Below are 23,249 nucleotides of genomic sequence, written 5' to 3' on the forward strand. Positions count from 1 at the left end.
GACTCAAAAGATATTGGAACCTTTGTGAATAGATCAATAAAAGAGAGTGAAGGGGTAAATCTTAGTCAAATATAATAAATTCCAGATCAATAAACTAATTGGAAAAACAATACATAAGATGAGATAGAGGTAACCAATATTATTGAAACTTTCCATTGTCGCTCCCATTAATTAACGGAGGAGAACATTTTACATATTTTCTTGAAGATTGCTTCGTTCTTCTTTTCACTTATGAACATTACAAAGGAGAGAAAGATGGAGAGAGAGAGGTCCCAAATCCGCCTCCTCCAGTGGGAGTTTTTATTCTACTATATATAGTCATGGACCCTTTGCTATGTAATTGGTCTGACGCTCTTTCACACTATGTCTGCCTTGGCCGTCCCCTGAATGTTGTTTCTTCTGATTCGACGGATGTCGTGACGGTGGGATATGGAATAAACCATGTCGTCTTTCGCTGCCTCGCCGCCTGGACAGGATGTTGGTCAGCTTGACTGCAGCGGTCAGATTGACTAATACAGTTAGTCCCTCCGTCTGTCGGGGTCGCCCCCTATCGGATCTGGTAGACGGATTACGATTGCTACAAGTCCGAGAGAAATCTGACTACTCACCCCTTGGTTATTCCCCGTAGGTTCAAGTAAGGTGGCGGCGCTCTTTCGATATCCCTGGACCGTTGCGACTATTTCGGAACCGAAACATCGTTTGGATTGAAACGTTGTTTTGTGGTTGCCGACATTATGACACACATTCCTAGGGAATCAAAATGTTTAGTGCGCCACCAAGTTCGATTAGAGACTCTTGGATTTCGTGCTTGGGGGATTTATGTCTCTTATAAATAGAAGGAACACATCATTCGATTGACACATTTCCTTGCCCTTTGCTTGAAAGAATTTTGCAATATACTTTCTTCCTGATACTTCAAATTTTTACTCGCCCCCAGTTAACTGAAAACTTTCATCCCTCCTTTTCATTGTCTTTTTTCTTCACCGAATTGACACAATGGTTGGTGATTCTTCTCGCGCTGACCTCCCTGTCCCAATTGCGGCGCCGGAAAATGATGGTCCTGCCATCGGAGGAGCAGAAGTGGTGGATGATGAGGAGGTTCCATCGGTAGCCGAGTTCTTGTCTCGTCCTTGGAAAGCATGGACCGACTTCTGCAGTCGCGCCAGGGAGGAGCTGGAACCTGTCCCCTCGGTTACAAAGGAGAAGGAAATCGTAGATTTGAAAGCCAGGTGGGGAATTCCCCGTTATGTTGAAATGCGACCGGCGGTAGGGACGACATAGTCCATTTTGATCACCCCGGGTACTGCACTTTCTACGCCTACCCCTTTCTTATTGGGTACATACTTCCTGTCCCTCTCCTAGTGGTAGATTTCTGTCGTTTTTACGAGGTATGCCCCGCTCAACTTTCGCCATACCTGTATAAATTGTTCCTTATGTTTCTCAAGTTCGCGGAGCTCGCCGGCGGTGAGATCACTTTGGAGCACATGCTCAATATCTTCGCCCCTCAGCTTATTCGTGGCACGATGATTCACATGCGTCATCGGGGGTCGAAGAGTCTGGTGGTGAAGATAGACGACAGGGCTAACCTTCGTTTCTAAGAGAATTATTTCTACGTGCGGACCGAGCACCTTGTGGCGGATCCAACGGGGTTCCCTGAGAAGTGGAACTTTGCGTGTAAGTTTCTATGTTTTTAGTCGGAGAAATGCCCGACCGCTTTCTGTTACAATACTAAACCCTATTATGTTTCTGCAGTTGCGAAATTGCCCCTCCACCCGTCGAAGGTATACGCAAGTGGGTGAGTGCCATCCTTCCTCATACGGCGGGGGTTCACACATGGTCGGCCTTTTATGAAAAATATGGACGCGGGCCTCTTACAGGTGAGATGTTGTTTCTGTTTGCTATTTTTCCTCTCTTTTTAATTAGTTTCTTATGTGCTGCTTGCTGATGTCAGGGAGAGTGCGGAGAGCGAGGGCTCCTCCACTAGCTTTTCGGCAACCGACATCGTCTGCTCGCCTTGCTACAGTGTCTATTGCTCGACCTTCGTCGAGGGCTGCTTCAATTGAGTCTTTGGCCGCGATTATACCTACAGAGGCCACATCTCATACTGAGGCTCCATTCCGTGCTGCTCATTTGACGGGTGAATCTCACCGTGCTGAGAGGGAGAGGGGTCGTCCAAGAGGCGGCGAGTAGAGTTCGATACAACACCTCCAACTGTGATACATCTAGACGACTCTCCCTTAACGGGATCTGGGGCGGGGGTTGATACCACTCCGCCCGTAAAGATAGAGCCAGCCGTCGTATCTGCCCCGCCGATGGAGATACCTGCTACTGTTGTTGATCAGCAACCTGCCGTGACGAGAGGCCAGACTTCTAAGGCCGCCGTTGTGGTTTCGGACGGGCCTTCGTCCTCCATACCTGGTCGTGTTTCCTCCTTGGCTGCTGAAAGGGGAAAGGGCGTCGTGGTCTATGACTACAAATCCGAGTCGGACCTCGATCCTGATGATGTTAGGATGTTTACAGAGGGTCTTACCCATTCGGTGGTTCATGCGGGAGGCCCGTCCCGTATTCTCGAGATCCCATCGGACATCAATCTCCTAGGGGACACGGAGGATCTGGTGCCGCAGTTCGACATTTTGTGATTTGCTGCTGAGAATGCGGCTCTTCGGGGCGTTCCCGATATTGATTTGATGCATGAAGTGGCCGCTATGGGCTTGATAGTACGTTACACTTTTTCCTTTTATATTTCTCTCATTTTTCCTGGTGATATGGTCTTAACTCATCTTCTCATTTCTTCGACGTACATAGTGGAAATAGAGAGTGTTCGCCGGGCCGACATTCGGGCCACGATTTTCTTGAAGATGTTGGAGAAGTACTGGCACTATCGCGACAAGTGTCGTGAGATGCACGAGCGGTTGAAGGCGAACCCTGGTGATCGGTCCCTTGGCGAGGATTTGGAGAAAAGGGATCAGGAATTGATGCAGGCTATTTGTAGTAAGAGTGCACTCGAGGAGCAACTTCGTAAAAAAGACGAAGAGCTTGAGTTAGGAAAATGGGTTGCTGCAGAGTGTGAGTATCTTCAGGGGATGCTGAGGTCGATGCAACCTGAAATGGATCACAATCTTATCAAGGTCGAGGCGATGAGTGCGGAGTGGATGGGAAAATTGGCCGAATTGGAGAGAAAGGTTTGGTCTTCGTCTTTGGCAAGGGCGGCGACCCTGGAGAATACTATCTGCGTCTTCTAATCCGAGCAAGAATCGGAAATGGCGACGGCCACACTAAGGGAGGCGAGGCTTGAGGAACGCATTGGTGAGATCGACGGGGAAGCATCGATCTTGGGAGATCGGGTCTCCGCTCTAGAGGCCGAAATGGAGCAGCTATTGGCTCAAATCGAGTCTTCCTCCGCCGCTATTCCCCGCCACTTGCACGATCTTTGGTTTTATGTTGAAGCCCAGCGGGATATATACAAGAGTTTGTGGGAGGTGGGAAATGTTACCGAGGTCGCATATGAAGGAGCGCGGGCGAAGGCGCGAGAGGCTCGTGTTAATAGTGGATATGACTCTGCGACGCCGGAAGCTGATGAGGGCACGAATGGCGAGGGACGACTTCCTGGAGATGATGGTGAAGAGGGTGGCGATGATGACGCCGAGTGAAGGAGTTGTTGTCTTTATCTATTTTCTGTCTTTTCTTTTTTTTGTTCGTTGTCGTTGTCTTTCTCCCCCTTTCTTTAGACTGTTGGTTCACGCGCGTATGTAATCGGCGACTGTTTGCGTAGTGACTCTGTATAAATAGGAATTTTTCATTGTTATATGCCTTGTACTTTTTCTCTATTTTTGCTTCTCATAACTTCGGTGCGAAGTAGATTCCCGTATGACAAGTTCCCTAATTCTTTGGGACTTTAATACCGTTCGGATTGAATTGGATCTTGATGACGGATTTCGTTGGCGGGATGGTACTTTTGAATATGTTGAGATGCTACCCCGTCATAGTCCGGATGGTATCGAACTTTTCTTCGTTTATTTCTTTTTAAAACGACCTTATCCATAAGGGTGTTACTTTCGGGCTTATAGCGAAGCATTATCCCGTTGTGAGTACCAGTCTTTCTTTCCCTTTCTATTTTCTGACGGCCCTCGGCCTTATGCACACTTCGAACTTGTCTCCTCAGCGATGGCTTTTGGCCTCGAGGGTGTGATTTCGAACTTTTGTCAAAATATAAACCTGTCGTTGTCCGATTGAGGTCGGACTTTTCTTTTTAGCGAAGGCCCTTGGCCTTTAAGGGTGTTATTTTGAACTTTTGCCGAAATATTAACCTGTCGTTGTCCGATCGAGGTCGGACTCTTCTTTTTGATGAAGGCCCTTGGTCTTTAAGGGTGTTATTCCGAACTTCTATGGAAATATTAACCCATCGATGTCCGAACGAGGCCGAACTCTTTTTTTTGGCGAAGGCCCTTGGCCTTTAAGGGTGTTATTCCGAGCTTTTGTCAAAATATTAACCTGTCGCTGTCCGATCGAGGTAAGACTCTTCTTTTTGGCGAAGGCCCTTGGCCTTTAAGGGTGTTATTTCGAACTTGTCGAAATGTTAACCCGTCGTCGTTCGATCGAGGTCAACCTCTTCTTTTTGGCGAAGGCCCTTGGCCTTTAAGGGTTTTATTTTGAGCTTGTCAAAATGTTAAGCCGTCGTCGTTCGATCGAGGTCGAACTCTTCTTTCTGGCGAAGGCCCTTGGCCTTAAAGGGTGTTATTTCGAACTTGTCGAAATGTTAACTCGTCTTCGTTCGATCAAGGTCGAACTCTTCTCTCTAGCGAAGGCCCTTGGCCTTAAATGGTGTTATTTCGAACTTGTCGAAATGTTAACCCGTCGTCGTTCGATCAAGGTCGAGCTCTTCTTTCTAGCGAAGGCCCTTGGCCTTAAAGGGTGTTATTTCAAACTTGTCGAAATGTTAACTCGTCGTCGTTCAATCAAGGTCGAACTCTTCTCTCTGGCGAAGGCCCTTGGCCTTAAAGGGTGTTATTTCAAACTTGTCGAAATGTTAACCCGTCGTCGTTCGATCAAGGTCGAAATCTTCTTTCTGGCGAAGGCCCTTAGCCTTCAAGGGTGTTATTTCGAACTTGTCGAAATGTTAGCCCATCGTTGTTCGATCAAGGTCGCACTCTTCTCTCTGGCGAAGGCCCTTGGCCTTAAGGGGTGTTATTTCGAACTTGTCGAAATGTTAACCCGTCGTCGTTCGATCAAGGTCGAACTCTTCTTTCTGGCGAAGGAACTTGGCCTTAAAGGGTGTTGTTTCGAACTTGTCGAAATATTAACCCGTCGTCGTTCGATCAAGGTCGAACTCTTCTCTCTGGCGAAGGCCCTTGTCCTTAAAGGGCATTATTTCGAACTTGTCGAAATGTTAACCCGTCGTCGTTCGATCGAGGTCGAACTCTTCTTTCTGGCGAAGGCCCTTGGCCTTAAAGGGTGTTATTTCGAACTTGTCGAAATGTTATCCCGTCGTTAGTCCCAGTTTGTGGAGAATCAGGTATCCTCTGGGGGAGTCCCAGTTCGAATGATATTGTTTGCGTCGGAGAGTGTAATGTCAGAGAGTAAGAAATATTGCCGTTTCGCTTACGTTCGTTTGTGCACACATTGGGGTTTCCTTGTCTGATTTCTTCTTTCCGATCTGGAGGTGTTATTGGTGGGCGATATTTTGGTTGTCTTGTAGTAGTTTGCCATTCTCCGATTGAGATGTTTTTTTGCTCGCTCACCCGCGCGGCGCTTGTGTTCCTGCTTGAGCAAAGAGCAGGAGGTGAGTCAAAACGATATTTTCCTTACCTCCATCTGATGAGTTGGTGAATGAGAGTGGGTTTGTAACGTTGCTCGTTTTGTCTGGCATTTCGACTGTTGGCGGGGCGATGATTTCTAAATTTGGTGAATGTATTCAACTCTCTTTCCCCTTCTATGTTGCACCTTTGCTCTGTGTGGGTTGGGTTTTGCCTTGGTGCTCTTTTTGGTGGGTAATCGTGTTTTCGGTTTTTGATCTGGAAGAGACTAGGAAATTCCACTAAGAAATCCCACAGACGGCGCCAAATTATTTGACCCAAAAGATATTGGAACCTTTGTGAATAAATCATTTAAAGAGAATGAAGGGGTAAATCTTAGTCAAACATAATAAATTCCAGATCAATAAACTAATTGGAAAAACAATACATAAGATGAGATAGAGGCAACCAATCTTATTGAAACTTTCCATTGTCACTCCCATTAATCAACGGAGGAGAACATTTTACATATTTTCTTGGAGATTGCTTCGTTCTTCTTTTCACTTAGGAAGATTACAGAGGAGAGAAAGATGGAGAGAGAGAGAGGTCCCAAATCCGCCTCCTCCAGTGGGAGTTTTTATTCTACTATATATAGACATGGACCATTTGCTATGTACTTGGTCTGACGCTCTTTCACACTATGTCTGCCTTGGCGGTCCCCTGAATGTAGTTTCTTCTGATTCGACGGATGTCGTGAGGGAGGGATATGGAATAGACCATGTTGTCTTTCGCTGCCTCGCCGCTTGGACGGGATGTTGGTCAGCTTGACCGCAGCGGTCAGATTTTGACCAATACACTTACTTTTCTTTGTAGTATTGCGTAAGTTTACTTCATATTGTTAGTGTATGATATCATGAAACGATGACGTACAATTTATCAAAGCATTTTATATATTTAAACAATACAATACAATACGATAGGAAATATTATGAAACGATATATAACCAGAGGCGGATCTAGAATGTAAATTCAATGAGTTCTACCTTTAATGTTTTTAGAATTGATAGGTTCATATCTACAATTTGTTGCGATTTTAGTGAATTTTTGCACAGAAATTTGTGCTTCGCATCAAAAGTTATGGGTTCAATTAAACCCGTGGGTAAAGGGCTACATCCGCCCCTGTATATAACAACCATCGAAACAAGCTGTAAAGTTTAATCATAATTTTTCTTATCGGTAACTCAATTTGCTATACAGGTTTATAGCCCGTTTTGGCCAAGCTGCAAAAATAAGTTTATGTTGAGAAGTGTTTTTTATTACAAGTGCTTTTCTCAAAAGTATTTTTGGTGAGAAGCTGTTTGTGTTTGGCTAATTAATTTGAAAAACACTTCTGAGCAGCAATTAGTGTTTGGCCAAGCTTTAAAAAACTGCTTCTAAGTATATTTTTATCAAAAGTGCTTTGGAGATAAGCTATTTTTTTTTTCTGCTTCTCCAAAACTGCTTCTGCTTCTCCTCAAAAGCACCTTTTTCCTTTCAAAAGCTTGGCCAAGCACCTTAATTTTAGAAAAAAAAAATACTTCTGACAAAAGAAAGCCTTTTGCATCAAAAGAAGCTTGGCCAAACAGGCTATTAGCCCCGTGGGTTAAATTCTCAGCGCATGTATCGGAATATGTTTAAGGCTTAGCTTTTGGCTTTTCTAATTCTTTTTCCCTTTTTTCTGGCTAGTGGTGGGTTCTAAAAGTTATCCTTGTCAGGTGTTGAAACGTGGCTTTGAGTGATTGGTAGTAAGCCAATGATAATGTCAGAACCATCATCCAATCAACATCAACTTCTCCAATACCTAAAACAAGATAAACTTGTTTATTGCTCTCCATTATTGTACTAGTACTCCTCAATCCCCATCTCTATCCTTGTCTCTCTCTGTAATTCATCCTTTGTTCATTGCCCTTGTGGTTTTGTAATCAAACAGCTTCTTTCCATGGCTACTAATCGCTGGCTCAGGCCTGAGGTATCTTTTATCCTTCACTTTTTTGTTTCAAAATTTCCGAAATTTCTAAGCTTATGGATGCAAAATGAATGTGTGAGTACAGGTATATCCACTGTTTGCAGCCGTAGGTGTTGCCATCGGAATCTGTGGACTTCAGTTGGTTCGTAATATGCGTATCAATCCTGAAGTCAGGTTCGCCTTGTTTCTCTCCTCAAATTCTTGCTTATATTTTTGTTATTACTCTATTTCTCAGTATGATTTAGTATATTTCTACAGTAGTTTTGGTCAATTCCTCTGATGGAAATACGAGCATATGCTTTTCTTTTGGTCAATTCCTTTCAAATAGGTTTTCGCCCTTACTTGTTACCCTTTGGATACCTTGGATTCTCTTCTTTCCCCTGCCTGCTAATGGCTAAAGGCTAAAGCTGACTTGGCTACATTCATGGTCAATATGGGCTTACTTAGTAGATCTTCCACTTTTCTTCAATGAAAATAAGAACAAAAACGTTGTGAATTGCCCAAATCTTTGTTATCCATCATCATTTCATCAGTTTTTTTTTATTTTTGGATAACCGTAATGTTTGGGCCAGTTTGCGTGCAGCCTTGACATCTCATCTAGTTTTTGCTATTAAAGTTATATGATCTGTTAAATTATACTAAGACTATATATGTAGGAACAATTCCCCTTTCCCCATTATAAAAAGCTATGATAAAAAGAACAAGCTAATTAAAGACAGGAAAAGGGTTAATAATACTCCAAAATTTCAAATCAACTTTGATAAACAAGTCAAACTAGTATCATAAATTCCATGCCTAGTTGTAGTGATAACAGACTTATGCCAACAATGTATTTGAATATTTGCAGCAACATTTGTATATCTACTGTTCTTTACACCGGACAAGAACTTACCATTTTTCTTGTTTAATAATATCACGGGACAGGGTAAGCAAGGAGAAAAGAGCTGCCGGTGTTCTGGACAACTTTGAAGAGGGACAAAAATATGCTGAACATGCTGTTAGAAAGTTTGCTCGTAGTAGACCACCAGAAATTTTCCCTTCCCTCAATAGGTTCTTCAGTGATCCACAAAAGAATTAATCTCCTTTAACTCGGTTCGAATAAAGTTATCAGACTTCACCCTTATCATCTTGAATCAAGATTCGTAATGTGATCTGATCGACTCTTATCTGTTGTGCTGGATGTATTGCAGTATGGCGTGTCTGTAAAATATGGTAGTGACTTCTTTGTGACAGCTTGTATTGAGAGTATATGTCCTATATTCGAATGGTTTTTCTGAATGATATTCAAGGTGCTACTCTTAACAAACACTAAAATGCAGTTTGTCCTACACGCATCATGTTGATTAGATGTAGAAAAACATACTATTAATAATTTTACAAAATTCAGCCAAAGTGGCAGTCCATGAAATGATCTCACAAACGATGGACCAACAGGCCAACTTTTCTAAATAAAAATACAATTACTATATCTGCATTCTTTTGCCCTTAAACCATTTCTACCCCCTATTTCAAAAGCTCAACATCCAATTTCATATCTTATTCCTTTAAGCAGACTCTTTGTTGTTTGCTTCTTCTGCATTAATGACCAAATATATTGAGGAAGCTGCTAAAAGTGTTGTTTTCCAGAATGATTTAGCAGAACATATTTTAACTTATCATAGAGAGAAATTGACTCTTTAGTGAGTTACTTAATAAGAGGTAAAACTTACTGGGCCAGAATAATCAAGAAAGCGGGTGCAATTGAACTCTGCATCTTCAAATCTCTGTTGTGCTTTACAATATCTGGCAAGACACATTAAAGATTCAACCAGATTTAAACCTTTTCGTTCTTCAGCTTCCATCCTTTCCAAATTCTTGTAGTAAAATGCTGCCTTTTCGAAATAACCAAGTTCAGAATGCATTTAAGCTAGCTGGTGAGGAGCAATTGCTTCTCTGTCTTTACAGTTTGCGTCCCTTCTGTAACATTTGAATATTGCCTCCTCAACTCAAGCATGTGCAGCTGTTCTGTTTCGTAATACTGGGCCACAACTATCCACAATCGACAATCCTTCGGCTGCAACAACACTGACTTTTTAAAATATTATTGAAGAGCATAAAATGGTATCCCCATCATCTCATATATATGCTTGTCCTAATCCATACCAGGCTCGATAATCACATGGATTTACGTCTGTCACACCTCCTTTTTACACACCCGAGGGTACATAAGGGAGTTTTTTCAATTAAAGTAACATTATTCGAAATGGGATTAAGAGTCGCCACTTGGAATATTTTAATTGGTGTCCCAAGTAACCGGTTTATTTTAAATCCCAAATCGAGAAAATTCGACTTTCCTTTTGAAGTCTGCGAACCAGAAATTCTGAATAAGGAATTCTGTTAACCCAGGAGAAGGTGTTAGACAATCCCGGGTTTCGTGGTTCTAGCACGGTCGCTTAAACTATTATAATTGGCCTATTATCTGATTTAAAACATGTTTTAGCCGATGGTACATTTTAACCTGTTAACCGCTTTTAATTATTTTTTAGGAAGGTTCAACGTTATTTAAAACACGCCTTGAACCACGCCACATGAAATGCACCCGCGGTCCACGACATATTTTACTTAACGTTGTTGAGAATTGAAATTAGGTCACATGAAATGCACACCCGAATTTAATAAATAAAAGAAAATCAATTTAAACAGCGCGCCTAAAGCGACTACGAAATTTCAAATTAATATCAAGGTTTGGAGGGCAATGGAGAATTTAATAATGGCACACCTCGATTTATAGGAGTTAAAATTAATTAAATGAGGGCCATGGGTTAAGGATTTTATTTGGCATGGCACGCCTCAAATGGTTTTAAAAGGGAATAAGCGTTTTTTAGAGGCAATCTAGAACTAAACATTACGTGCCTAAGGCGATCTACCATTGTTCAAGCTTATTTAATACAAAATTAATAATTTATATGGGAGCCATAATTTGTAGGTTTCGTTGATATGGCGCCCCCCAATCTAAACTAAATACGTTTACTTAAGGAACCCTTGTTCAATCCAATGCAAAATTAATCTAATTTGGAATCTAATCGATCATGAGTTGTGCCTTGGACTGGGCTTCAAAGGCGAGCCCATTTTCAGAATGAGAAACAAGTTGGTGGCAGCGGATTGGACCCAGACGCAAGTCCAAAGGGCCGCTGGGCTTCAGATATAAACCAGCCCACCCAACATAAAATGCCCAAGCAGATCTGAGAGAGGGAATAAGTGTTCTTTTGGGCTTGACATTGAGCCCAAATACGGCAAACAACACAGCAGCAAAAATTTGGAGGACAAAAAAGGAACAACAATATATAAAACATTATGCCACCCATTCGAGATTTTTAACAGATTTGAACATCGAATTGTCATTACCTAAGTTATTCACCTCTGTCCCTCGTGATTCATACGCACACTATATCAATTTACATATGAGTTCAACACTGTTTAACCAAAATTCTGGGCCATTTAAGAGAACAGTTATCTAATAAGTGGAATGTAACAGACCCTAACTTGTGGAATGAACAAACAACCAGTAATCCGAACCATTGGAACCAAATACATACTAGATAATAACCTTCAATAAACTACCGACCATTTCCATGCAATTGGGGAAGAATCCAATCGACCCCTTTTTCAAAGGAATATTCAATCAATTGAGCTTGAGACCGATTAAACTCAGTTCAACTAAAAGAAAATGCAGAAGATCAAGCTAATTAACATGGTTCCACTTCAAACTTTTGTACAGACTTAATACTTAAGCATGAACTACTAAAACATCTACTACTATAGATCTATGATTTTAAGAAAGAGGTAGAAGGAGAAATAGACAAGAGGTTGAATAGCTTAAGTAAACATATGAAAATCAAGTTGCAGACACAAGCCATCTTTTATTGAATTTCAACAGACACCACACTTTCCATACAAAAAGCCACATTCACAGCTTCATTTGCCATTCAAGGTTCAAAGAAATACCTGAAAAGATCAAAACAAAGGAAAGTGAAAGAAATCAGCAGCAGTATCAGCTTACAGTTTCAGCAAAACAAGCACAGCAGAACCAGCTTCTTTCAAACCAAATTAAACCCAAATGAACACAATTCTTGGAGCTTTTTTAGAAAATTCTGATCAACAATGAAACAAGGAACAAAAACAAGCAGATTTCCACTACAAGATGCAAATAGTTTTTAGTGTTTTCAGAATCTGAAGGAGCTCGGCCGTTTCTGAAATGTTTAGGGTTCTAATTCTCTAAAAATCTCTCCGACAATGAAGGGAACATGCCCTTTTATACAAATCCTTTAGGACAGCAGAGATATTTTCAAATTTCAACCATTACTCCTTCTTCGATTTTCAAATTGTTCACTTTTACCCTAAATTTTGGTCCTGTTTGCTAGGTCAGTCCCTTTCCCCCACCTTCCAAGAAGTTTCCTATTCAGTTATACAAGATTCCCCTTAACTAAAATCCTAAACTACCCTTTAGGCTTCTGTTATTTACGCTCAAGACCAAATGTGGGTCAAATATACCCAAGAATCAACCCAAAACCTAGGCTTACAAACCCAGACTGACCCCCTTCTTTGTGAATCAAAACCCAACAGAAAACCTAAGAAAATGGCCAATTCGGAGTTATATGAACTCCTGAAGCCAGGGATTCCAATTAAAATAAAATAAGAGGGAACTGGAGTGTAATCAAACAACAGAATCAAACTAAAAAAATATGCTGGCTAAAAATAAACTAGAATTAACAGGCATGCAGAAATGATTTTAAAAAAAAATAAGAAAGAAAAGAAGAGAAACAGAAGAAGATGAAAATAGGAATAAAACGAAAACCAATGAAAGAAAACAAAGACTGAAATACCTAATAGGGGCAGACGGACGACAGGCTGGACCTGGCTTCAACAACCTTCGATTTTGAGCCGGAATTGGCCCTAATCACGTGTTCTTGTCAAGAACAGACGAGCAAAGCCAGTTCCGACCCTAATCATTCGTTGAACTTGACGATTTGGGGAGATTTGGAGTTTTAGGGTTTTGGCCGGATTGTCTCAATTGAAGATTCGAGATGCTCTAGAGTGATTCAAGGTAAACTGGTTAGGGATTGGAAAAGGGGAGGTTGTGAGGATTTTATGGTGTAAATTTGGTGGTGGTTTGAGGTGGCACCGCCACCGGAGAAGGTGAAGAATTTGGGGCGGCGTTAGGGTTTGTCTGAGATGAGGAAGGTGAAGTGAAGGGGGTACGAGATTAATCTGAGGGGTTCGGACAATTTTATTTAAGATAGGGGAGGGTTACTTGGCCGTTGGATGAAGTCAAATAGATGGCCAGGATTAATTTATTATTAGAGAACTCGAAACGGCGTAGTATTGGCCTTATACTACGTCGTTTGAATGTCTGAAAGACCAACTAATTTGGACCGGGTATGGGATAGAGTTGGGCTGGATTGACGGGTCTTTTGGGGGGGAATTGGATTGGGGCCTGGGGAAATTTAATTAAAATAGCCCAAAAATCAGACTTCCTTGTATTTTCTTTTCTTTTCTCTTTCAATTTCAAATTTTCCTTTTCTTTTCCAAATTAATTTAAAAACCTAAATTAACTCTTGAAACTAAATTAATCTACCAAATTAAGCTAATTACTAGTTAAAGTATTTATAAAAAAATTAAATAACTCCTACATTAAAAGAAAAACTATAAAATTCAAAAATTAAAAGTTAAAATGCAAAGTGAGTTATTTTTTTTGTGATTTTTTCTATTTTTGTAAAACAACCAATTTACTAATTAATCTAAAAATGCAAAAATTAAATCCTAAATGCAAATGCAAAGTATTTTTGTATTTTCACTAATTAAATAAAATTAAACATGCACAGAAAAAATACAAATAATTAAGAAAATTCTACAATAATTCCTAAAATGATAAACAATTAAAAGAAAAAATCTAATTCTTTGGAATTCTGTAGGAGTAATTCATGTGGGGCAAAAATTACGTGCTACAATGTCCTGATGTCCCCATCCGCCTATACGCATCAACTGCGGCTGGTGTGTTTTTCATCGGGAGAAATTAAAAAATAGCCAGATTTGCCACTGGTCGTTGAAAAATAGCCAAGTTTCAAAAGTCATCGAAATTTAGCCACTTTAAATCTGAGCGAAACACTGTTCAAAATCCGGAAAAATACGCCCGCAAATTTTATGGGAGTTCCAGCATAAGTATGCTTGAACTCCCGTAAATTTTACGGGAGTTCCAGGATAACTATGTTGGAACTCCCGCAAATTTTACGGGAGTTCAAGCATAATTATGCTGGAACTCCCGCAAATTTTACGGGAGTTCCAGCAAGTATAATTGTCCAGTATAATATACTGGAGTTTGGAGCACTGGTGCTCCAGTCTCCCGCAAATTTTACAGGAGTTAGCAAAGTATACCGGTCCAGCATAATATGCTGGAGTTCGTACACAAATGCACCAGAACTCCCGTATATTATACTGGACCGGTCCCTGTTGCAGCAAAATAGTGGCTATTTTTCATTGACTTGATAAACGCTGCTATTATTTTTATTGACCGCATGTAGAAACTGGCTATACCATGATATTTTTTACTTTTTCATCTCTACATACTCATGACCACATAAGTGTCCAAGCTCATAATTAATTTTATTCAATTTGAGAGCCCTCCGAAAATACATTACAGACTTCTCATTCCTAAAACTGTAATAAGTTTCCCATAATGAAACAAGATTCTGGCCTGTATTTACCTGTCAAAAATACTCTCGTTGCAAGTACCTTAGTGCTGAATAACATTCCTTTACAATATCATAAAGCACATCTGAATACATATCCATGTCTTCAATCCGGTAAGGGTCATTTCTTAGAAGTTCTTTCAAATATAAACTCCACTAGTTCAAATTCTCTGAGGCTGTAGCAATCTGTGCCTGGCTATAAATGCTAAAACTGAAGGTCTGATGATAGGCTATAATTGCATATTTTAGTCGCTTATTACACTCGAATTTACTGTACTTTAATTGAGTTTGCGCTTTAATCGCTAGTGTTTTGCACTAGTTGTGTGTTTATGCCTTGTAGGTGTGATTCGAGCTATATAGATATTATGGAATGAATTTAAGTGATTTGAAGCTTTGAAGTCTGAGTAAAAGAGGAATTAGACCGGATCGTATTCTGGGGTCAAATTTGATAATTAGTACGAACGAAGACTTGAGGAGGCATATTTGCGCACTGTCTAGCAAAATGGACATAACTTTTTGCTCAGAATCCATTGGGCTCACACAATATATGGTTAGAAAGCTAATTCAAAGGCTACAACTTTCATGTTTACGTCTTTATCAAATTCCAAACAGAACAGGGTGAAAATGCAGTCGAAAGCCGCGATGGCGGAACTGCCCGCAGGCGCAGAAATCAGAGAGCTTGTCTGGCCCGCGGTCCTACCGTCGCGTTTTGACCGCGGCCGCGCCCCTCCAGGCGTAAAAAGAAGTCCTATTTCGCCCGGGACAAGTTTATTTCGGTCCTACAATATTCCAACTTGTATAAAAGGGGTCCTAAACCTATTTTGAAGGAGAGATGGGACATATTTTGAGACTAGAATTCGACCTAGGAGGCAAGAACACATTGGGAGCAAGGCGAGAATTCTTCTACGAGTTTTTTCCTTCCTCTTCCTATTTTTCATTGTTGGTTATGACTTTTAGTATTGTAGTTTTACATACTATTATGAATAGCTAATTTTTTATCTAGAGTTTGATAGAACCTTTGTGGATAAATTCTTGTTATGTTTTTATATAATATGAGCCAATAACTTTCTCTATTGTTCAACTACGTTTATATGTGGTTGGTTGAGGAGCTCTCATTAGCTGTCCTATTTAGTAGCATAACTCGGGAGAGGTGCATATTTAGGTAATTGTTGAACAAACGCCACTCCCAGAGTATATGAGGGATCAATAACGAGGGTTTAAAGGTGGGATTAGGGGATAATGAACGCCTTGGGTGCGATCTGAAAAGTGAGCTGTATTAAAAGCCAGCTAGCGTAGCTCGGGAGAGTGCGTCTAGTAAATTGTCGTAATTACTCGGGAGAGATTTACGGTAATAAGAGTGCTCATGATCGGTAGAGAATACTTAGGCGAAATTATAGAAGACATAGCGGGAAGGATTCCGACAATAGGGGAAATCATAACTCTAGACCTCCTTAATCTTTTCTCTAACCCTCAGTATCGTTAGTTGTTAATTTACTATTTTAATTTGTTAGTTAATTAGTTAAACACAAGAATCTTAATATCTATAAGTTAGGAATTGTTCAAGCTTGTCTTCTTGGTGATAGTGAACAGCTGTAGCTAAACCTTAGTTCTCTGTGGGATTCGACTCCGGACTTGTAAACCGGATTATATTTGCAGCGACCGCTTAGTCCTTTTTATAAGGCATAGTTGGGCGTGATCAAATTTTGGCGCCGTTGCCGGGGAACTAACGGTGTAGTTGTAGGTGTACATATTGCTAGGTTTCAAGTTTGAACTTTTATTTTATTATTTGATTTTTTTATTTTTTTTATTTTAGTTTTATTTATTTATTTGAGAAACATGACATCATGGAATTATGAGAATTTTGTTGTTGGTAATTCTACTTTTGATCCTCCTTATGCATATTGTGAAGGAAACCACCTAGGGCAAAATTATCAAAATATTCCTGAGAGCGAGTTTTGTGCACCAACTCAATCTTATGTGTGGAATGTGTGTGATATGTGTGGTGGTCAAGATGGTCACTTTCACGGTTGTGCTTATATTTCTTACCTTCCCCCAACCCCTTACTTTGATTGTTCTTCTTTTTCTGGTGAAGTTAATAGGAACAAAGAACCTAGGGAAGCTGACCTAAAGAAGCTCGAAGATATGTTAAAGTGCATTTTGGAACAACAGAGTAAATTACTACTGCGGATAGAAAGGCAGGAGGAAACTATTCACAACTTGAAAGTTCACATGAGTCAACTGGTTGAAGTTTTTAATGCTCAACAAGCCAATATTGTGAATAGTATCCAAGAAGAGCGTGAATTAGATACAGAAATTGATGAGCTAGAGGAGGAGGCTAGAGTAGAACACCAACAATCAATCACACTAGATTTTGAGGATGTCGATGTTGTAGAAGAGATACTAGAGTCAACCAAGGATATTGAGGATACATATTTAGTTGACTCTATTGTCATTAGTGTTGAGAATGTAGACAATCCCAATGTTCATGTAGTTATGCGCATTGGTCCTCACTCCAAGCATTTTTCTACATTGTGTTTAGATGATGATATGGAAATAGAGTCGTCCGAGCCATTTAAGGAGTCAAGGAATGAGGAACAAAGTGCTTACATTCTGGAATTCTTCTTGCCAGAAAATCGGGATTACACACCTCATCTAAAGGCCAAGAAGTTCAGAATACTACATTATTTTATTGGGCCAGTCAGATTCGTTCCACCACCCCAGGAGCATGATCATATAGCAGAATCAAAACTTGGGGTCCGATTCATAAGTTCAAATTGGAGGCAGAAAGTGATTCACGTCGTGCCGCGACGTTAAATCAAGCGCTTGTTGGGAGGCAACCCAGCTTTATTGCTTTCTTTTATTTATTTTTTTATTTTTATTTTTTTAATTGTATTATTTTTGTAGTGTCAATTTTTTTATTTTCTAGGAGCATGGAAAGCAAATGTATTGGAAGAATGCAACAGCAAACCAAATGGTTGGAACTAAGTGTGAGGTACCCGCACGAAGGACCAAGTTGGGGAGAAGTCCGAGTACCCCATGAGCTGTAGTGCTTCGACCTTTGGCCCACCAGGGAGTCTCTTTTATCCTTTTTATTAGTTATGGTGTGCATTGGGGACAATGCAAAATTTTAAGTGTGGGGTGAGGAGATCGTCTGGGTGACTTTCTACGCTATTTTAGTTGTGTTAGATTAATAATTTTTTTTATTAAAAGATTGGACTTTTTCCGACGATGGATCTATTAGACAATTTTCTTGAGGGATTTAAGTCTAAAAAAAAAGATTTTCTTTTGTTAGGTAGTGTAATAATTCCCCCTTGGTTTTTCTTTGTGCCGCGGTTCTTTTCCAAGGGTTTTGTTTGAACCGGGTGTAGTTAATTTTTTTTTTAGGAATAGGAGCCATTGTGTTGAGTTTTGAATTGAAGCAACATCTCTTGACTTTGTTATGCCTTGAGAATAGTGAGTACTTTGGTTGTGACGCTTAGGCTCAATTTTTGACTCTTGTAGAAGTACCTTAAATTGTATGATTTTAACTTTGCTTAACTGCTTTGACTAGAGTGTCTTGATGAATCCAATCCTGAGTGAGTTATGTGCCGTGTGTGTGTGAGGTTTATGTGTTATTCTGTGCAGTGCATTTGATGCCTAGAACTTGCCCCGTGTGTTTGCAAAGCGAAATAGTAGTGTTGTTCAGTCTTGGAAGTGATATAGGCGTTTTCTTGTTGAGCCAGATATGTATATTTTACCCACCTAATTGTTATGTATCTTAGTTAACATCTTTGAGCCTATAAATTGTCATGTTTTGCTTCTTCAGAGTTCAGAGTCAAATTATGAGAATTTGGACCTACATTTTATAATGTATTTATCATTATATTTATATTGTGATATTTTTCGTATAGTTTTTATATATTTAAATTCAAATTTAAAAATATTGAATTGATCTAATTCAATTTAATTTTAGAGGTTAGTCTAATCGATTACCCACCTTAAAAAAAAATAAAAAAAATTAGCCAACATGAATTGAAGGGTTCATCAACACTTGTTTGCCGGCAGTCTTTACTGTTTAGGGCAATAATCAGCAGAACGGTGAGATGTTGAATCTGCACAATACTACAATCCTCAAAGCACCTCTAAATCCCATTTCCATCTCCCTCCGCCATTTCACCTCTCTTCCACCACCGTCACCACCACAATCGCCGTCACAGTCACCACCAGACGCCACCGCAATCTCCAACCTCATACTTCAAACCAACCCAGAATCATTATCAGATATCCTTCACAACCTCACCCAATGGACACCTGACCTCGTTCACTCTGTCCTAAAGCGTCTCTGGAACCACGGCCCGAAAGCCCTCCAATATTTCAACCTCCTCGATCACCACCGTTCCTATGCTCACTCTGCTACAGCCTTTGACCATGCTATTGACATCGCTGCTCGTATGCGCGATTACAAGACCGTTTGGAAGCTCGTGGCCCGAATGCAATCTCGGAGGCTCGGCCCGAGCCCGAAAACATTCGCTATCATCACTGAGAGGTATGTATCTGCTGGGAAAGCTGATAAAGCGTTGAAGGTTTTCCTGTCTATGCATAAACATGGTTGCCCTCAGGATTTGAATTCTTTCAATGCATTCCTTGACGTGCTTTGTAAATCTAAACGGGTCGAGATGGCTTATAATTTGTTCAAGATGTTTAGGAGCAGGTTCAGAGCTGATACGATTAGTTATAACACACTTGCGAACGGGTTTTGTTTAATTAAGCGAACACCTAAAGCACAAGATATTTTGAAAGAAATGGTGGAGAGAGGTTTGAATCCCTCAATAACTACATATAACATAATGCTTAACGGGTTCTTTAGAGCAGGACAGATTAAGGAAGCTTGGGAATTCTTTTTGCAGATGAAGAAGAGGAAATGTGATATTGATGTTGTTACTTACACTACTGTAGTTCACGGATTTGGTGTTGCGGGTGAAGTTGAGAAGGCACAAAAGGTGTTCAATGAAATGGTGGGAGCTGGCATACTTCCCTCTGTTGCAACTTATAATGCTCTGATACAAGTTTTGTGTAAGAAAGATAGTGTGGAAAATGCTATTTTGGTGTTCGATGAGATGTTGAGGAAAGGTTATTTGCCGAATGCCACAACTTATAATGCCATTATCAGGGGATTGTGCCATGTTGGAAAAATGGACAGGGCTACGGAATATATGGATAAGATGAAAGAGGATGGGTGTGAACCAAATGTTCAGACTTATAATGTTGTCATCCGATACTATTGTGATGAAGGGGAAATTGAGAAGGGCCTGAGGGTGTTTGAGAGGATGAGTACCGGCGATTGTTTACCTAATTTGGATACATATAATATTTTGATAAGTGCAATGTTTGATAGGAAAAAATCAGATGATTTATTAGTGGCTGGGAAACTATTGACAGAAATGGTTGACAGAGGATTTCTTCCTCGAAAATTTACCTTCAACCGGGTCCTAAATGGGCTTTTGCTAACTGGTAATCAAGATTTTGCGAAGGAGATTTTGAGGTTGCTAAGCAAATCTGGCCGCCTCCCCTACCATTTTAAACTGTGAAGCACATCAGTTTACGGATAATACCCAAACTGAGTGCCTATTTGGAGCTTAATGAAATCTTAAAGCTCTAAATGAGATAAGTTTGTCGCTTCCCATGAAATTCAATTTTGGAGTGTGGTAAGATGTGGATAAGTATGATGAATGTGAAGAGTTTTAGATGAAACCGAGTTAAAAGGCATGCCACTAAAAAGAACTTGTGTTGTTTAGCAGGGTGCTCTGACTTTGGCCTAGGACTTAAAGGAGGTGGAGTTGCAAATTAGGTATATCATGCAAACGGTGGTGCACAATGTCATTGATATCAAAATGCTCCCATTTTTGCTTCTACCGGATAATTCAGCACTTCTTGTTATTAATATATACACAAGAAAGGACACTGATGGTGACATCCAGTTAAAACCACATTCGTGTATACAGGTTCCTTTTTCCCTCTTTATTCTTGATGAAGATTTAGAAAATAAATTGCGGTCATACATTTACTGAATCTTTGCAGTTCAAAATCTAAGAATATGATTCGTAAATGCTAAGTTGATGAATGACTTTGATGGTGTTGTTGTTACCCAAAAAAGGGGGCAACAGTTCAATAAGCAATTTAATTCTCTCAAGTTTATATGTGCTCTCTTCAACTGCTTGATCCCAAAGAAACTAGTTGATGAACATGCTGACACTTTGAATTCCTCGCATTTTCAGACACCTTCTCTGTGATTTCGGTCTTTGCTTGAAACAACAATAAGCTATAACTCAACACAAAGATAGAAATTCTCGTGTTCATCTTTTCGTGATCATTAACTAACTTGCATTGATTCAAGTCTATATTGTATAATATTCGAAATTGTTGCTGATGCAATTTAAAATGCATGTATGATTTCATCTATTTGGCGTCTTTCTTTCTTTTTATGTGATAACTGTGGTGTCCTGGCCAGCTTGTGCTCACCTCGACTAGTTCCACAGGATACCTGTCACCTCCCACCAGCAACAGGTACTAGAAGGCTTGGACAAATTTAAAGAAATCACCTAGTGTTTTTGTCTCTGTTGGGGTTTGAACCTGATACCTCATGGTTCTCACCCACTTTGTTGACCTCTAGGCCGCACCCCTGGGTGCAGGCATGACCTTTCTTTTTATTTTTCTTTAAGGAGTTGAATAAGCCTTTCCCTTTGTCTTACCTAAAGGTTGTTGGAGAGTGTTGCCTTGGGAGATCTGCTTTTTAGTTTCAGTCAGTCTTGAAGTACTTGGTTTATGCATTACTGGATTGCTGTGCGTGGATCGCGGATCAGCGGTTTCCTTTTCCCGCTATTACTACTTCCGACAAGGAAAACCTATCTATGCTGTTATATAGTGACTGAATAGAATGTTTGAATTGCCAATCTTTGGGGTTTTTGTGAAAAATAGAGAGCATACCTGATGATCATGCAAGGACATTGTCATAATCTATGCTGTAGGATAGATTTTTCCATCCAACTTCAACTAAGGCTCCAGGCTTCAGTGTCATTATAAAAGATTAGAAACACCAAAAGATTACATACTCAAAACCAATAGGTGCTCCTAATACAATAGCTCCCACTGCATTTACTACAGCCCCTACTAACATGATATAAGTGAATAATGCATATTACTTAATAGCTCCCACTGCCTTTACTACAGCCCCTACTAACATGATATAAGTGAATAATGCATATTAATAGATTTTCAACTCTTTTTTTTTTTTTTGATAAAGTAAAGATTTTCAGCTCAATTTTATTCTGTTCTATTTGGAGTACTCTTAATCTGGTACTTTTGGAACTTATATTGCAATTTTCTTTTAGCCAAGTGTTTCTACCCTACTCATTCTGTAGAATGTAAATTTTCAGTTATGAGTTAGTTGCAATGTTTCACAAGTACATAAGGGGGCTTTGGGATGAGTTTTCTGAGAATATCAAGCTGAAAATAAGCAATGAAAAGTGAATAAAAATGTGGATAGACAAGTCGCTAGATGATATTCCTCTCAAAGACCAATTCCCAGACCTTTACACAATCTGTTCCAATAAGGACTGCACTACGGCTGACTGCTTTTCTCCTTGTGGATGAAACCTGCTGGCTACATCTGAGGAGAAACATGAATGATTGAGAGATTGATTGTATTAATGTCCAGAAGTTGGAGCCGGTTTCTCTTGACACTCTAATGTGGAAGATGAAGAAAAGATGGCTAGTTTACTGTTAATGCTTGCTACAAAAGTCTATTAAAGAATAGAGGAGGAGTCTCAAGTTAGTTGGCCAAGGAAGTTTACCTGGAAGACAATCGCACCCCGAAGAGCTGCTCGCTTAACTTGGATTACTACTGGCTTGCTTAACTCACTTGCAGAAGAGAGGCCTATCTATGTGTAGCAGATGTTTCCTTTGTGAGGAGGCTAATGAATCACTCTCTCACATACTGCTTCATTGCACATTTGATTAGCGTTCCTTAGTATTTTTGGGGTCCAATGAGTCATGCCAGGAAGTATCAAACTTACCCTATGCTGCTGGTATAAGCGGTTGTTTTGGCAACAGACAGTTCTGGAAAGCTGTTCCTAATTGTACTTACTGGAACACTTTGTTAGGGAGAAACAATAGGTGCTTTAGTGATAAGAGGGGCAACATTTCATTTGTAAATCTGTGGACTAAGAACAGTATTGTCTCTGACATAAACTCACTGTGTGCATTCTCTTCAATCTGTAGAAGGACGCTCCCCACTTTCTGGTGTAATCTCTCAGTACCATCTTGGTACCATTCAATAAAATATCTACCTTTTCATAAACAAAAAAAGTTTCGTAAGTAGACAATAGGCTTGTGTGGTTCCCTCTTTTTCATTTTTATCTGTACTTCTGTATTTCATAGTTTCCTTTTATCAAAAATGTAATTATATTTATCTTCTTTTGTAGGATGAGCATGCATAAACCAACACTGCTGGCAATAATGATTCATGTAATGCCCAGGTTGTTGGAGTTGCCAACCAAACTCAGATTAAAAGATAAAATGTAATAATCCAAACAAAAAAAGCAGAAAAGTAGCAGCAGAACCATGACTAACATAATCTAGCCTTAATTAGTAAACTAGTAAATTAACCCGCGCTTTGCGCGGTCAATAAGAAAATTTTCAAAAAAAGTGTAATATTTCTTATAAAGAATCAATTTACATTAATCAATCATCTCTCTGTGATCTACCATAAATTATTATAACAGGTAAATAACTCATTACAACCGGTAAAGT

At 39.9% G+C, this 23,249-nt stretch overlaps 2 protein-coding genes and 1 pseudogene across 4 annotated transcripts; 2 read left to right on the plus strand and 1 right to left on the minus strand.

Moving 5' to 3' along the window:
• Window positions 1–7,585: 7,585 nt before the first annotated feature.
• Window positions 7,586–9,043, plus strand: LOC109217627. The gene is made up of 3 exons (XM_019381894.1): window positions 7,586–7,740; window positions 7,823–7,911; window positions 8,662–9,043. Exons 1-3 carry the CDS (start codon window positions 7,711–7,713, stop codon window positions 8,813–8,815), a joined length of 273 nt encoding a protein of 90 aa, XP_019237439.1. The 5' UTR covers window positions 7,586–7,710; the 3' UTR covers window positions 8,816–9,043.
• On the minus strand, window positions 8,908–14,993 carry LOC109217625 (annotated as a pseudogene).
• Window positions 14,994–18,442: 3,449 nt separating this feature from the next.
• Window positions 18,443–22,823, plus strand: LOC109217626 (pentatricopeptide repeat-containing protein At1g74900, mitochondrial). Of its 3 annotated transcripts, none has more exons than XM_019381891.1 (2): window positions 18,443–20,443; window positions 21,875–22,823. In XM_019381891.1, the coding sequence occupies exon 1, from the start codon at window positions 18,545–18,547 to the stop codon at window positions 20,027–20,029; it is 1,485 nt and encodes a 494-aa protein (XP_019237436.1). In that variant the 5' UTR covers window positions 18,443–18,544; the 3' UTR covers window positions 20,030–20,443; window positions 21,875–22,823. The 3 variants fall into 3 exon arrangements, with proteins under 3 accessions (XP_019237436.1, XP_019237438.1, XP_019237437.1); XM_019381893.1 differs by lacking the exon at window positions 21,875–22,823 and having other exon boundaries at window positions 18,443–20,146; window positions 20,237–20,499; XM_019381892.1 differs by lacking the exon at window positions 21,875–22,823 and having other exon boundaries at window positions 18,443–20,146; window positions 20,240–20,499.
• The last annotated feature ends 426 nt before the right edge of the window (window positions 22,824–23,249 follow it).

The sequence above is a fragment of the Nicotiana attenuata genome, unplaced genomic scaffold (assembly GCF_001879085.1).
Source record: "Nicotiana attenuata strain UT unplaced genomic scaffold, NIATTr2, whole genome shotgun sequence".
Lineage (NCBI taxonomy): Eukaryota > Viridiplantae > Streptophyta > Magnoliopsida > Solanales > Solanaceae > Nicotiana > Nicotiana attenuata.

Excerpts from the sequence above, each read along its gene's own strand:
- LOC109217627 (XM_019381894.1), top strand. The coding sequence starts at position 7,711 with ATGGCTACTAATCGCTGGCTCAGGCCTGAG. Across the intron at positions 7,741-7,822 it reads ATCGCTGGCTCAGGCCTGAG|GTATATCCACTGTTTGCAGC; the intron begins GTATCTTTTATC and ends GTGTGAGTACAG. Across the intron at positions 7,912-8,661 it reads CGTATCAATCCTGAAGTCAG|GGTAAGCAAGGAGAAAAGAG; the intron begins GTTCGCCTTGTT and ends ATCACGGGACAG.
- LOC109217626 (XM_019381891.1), top strand. The coding sequence starts at position 18,545 with ATGTTGAATCTGCACAATACTACAATCCTCAAAGCACCTCTAAATCCC.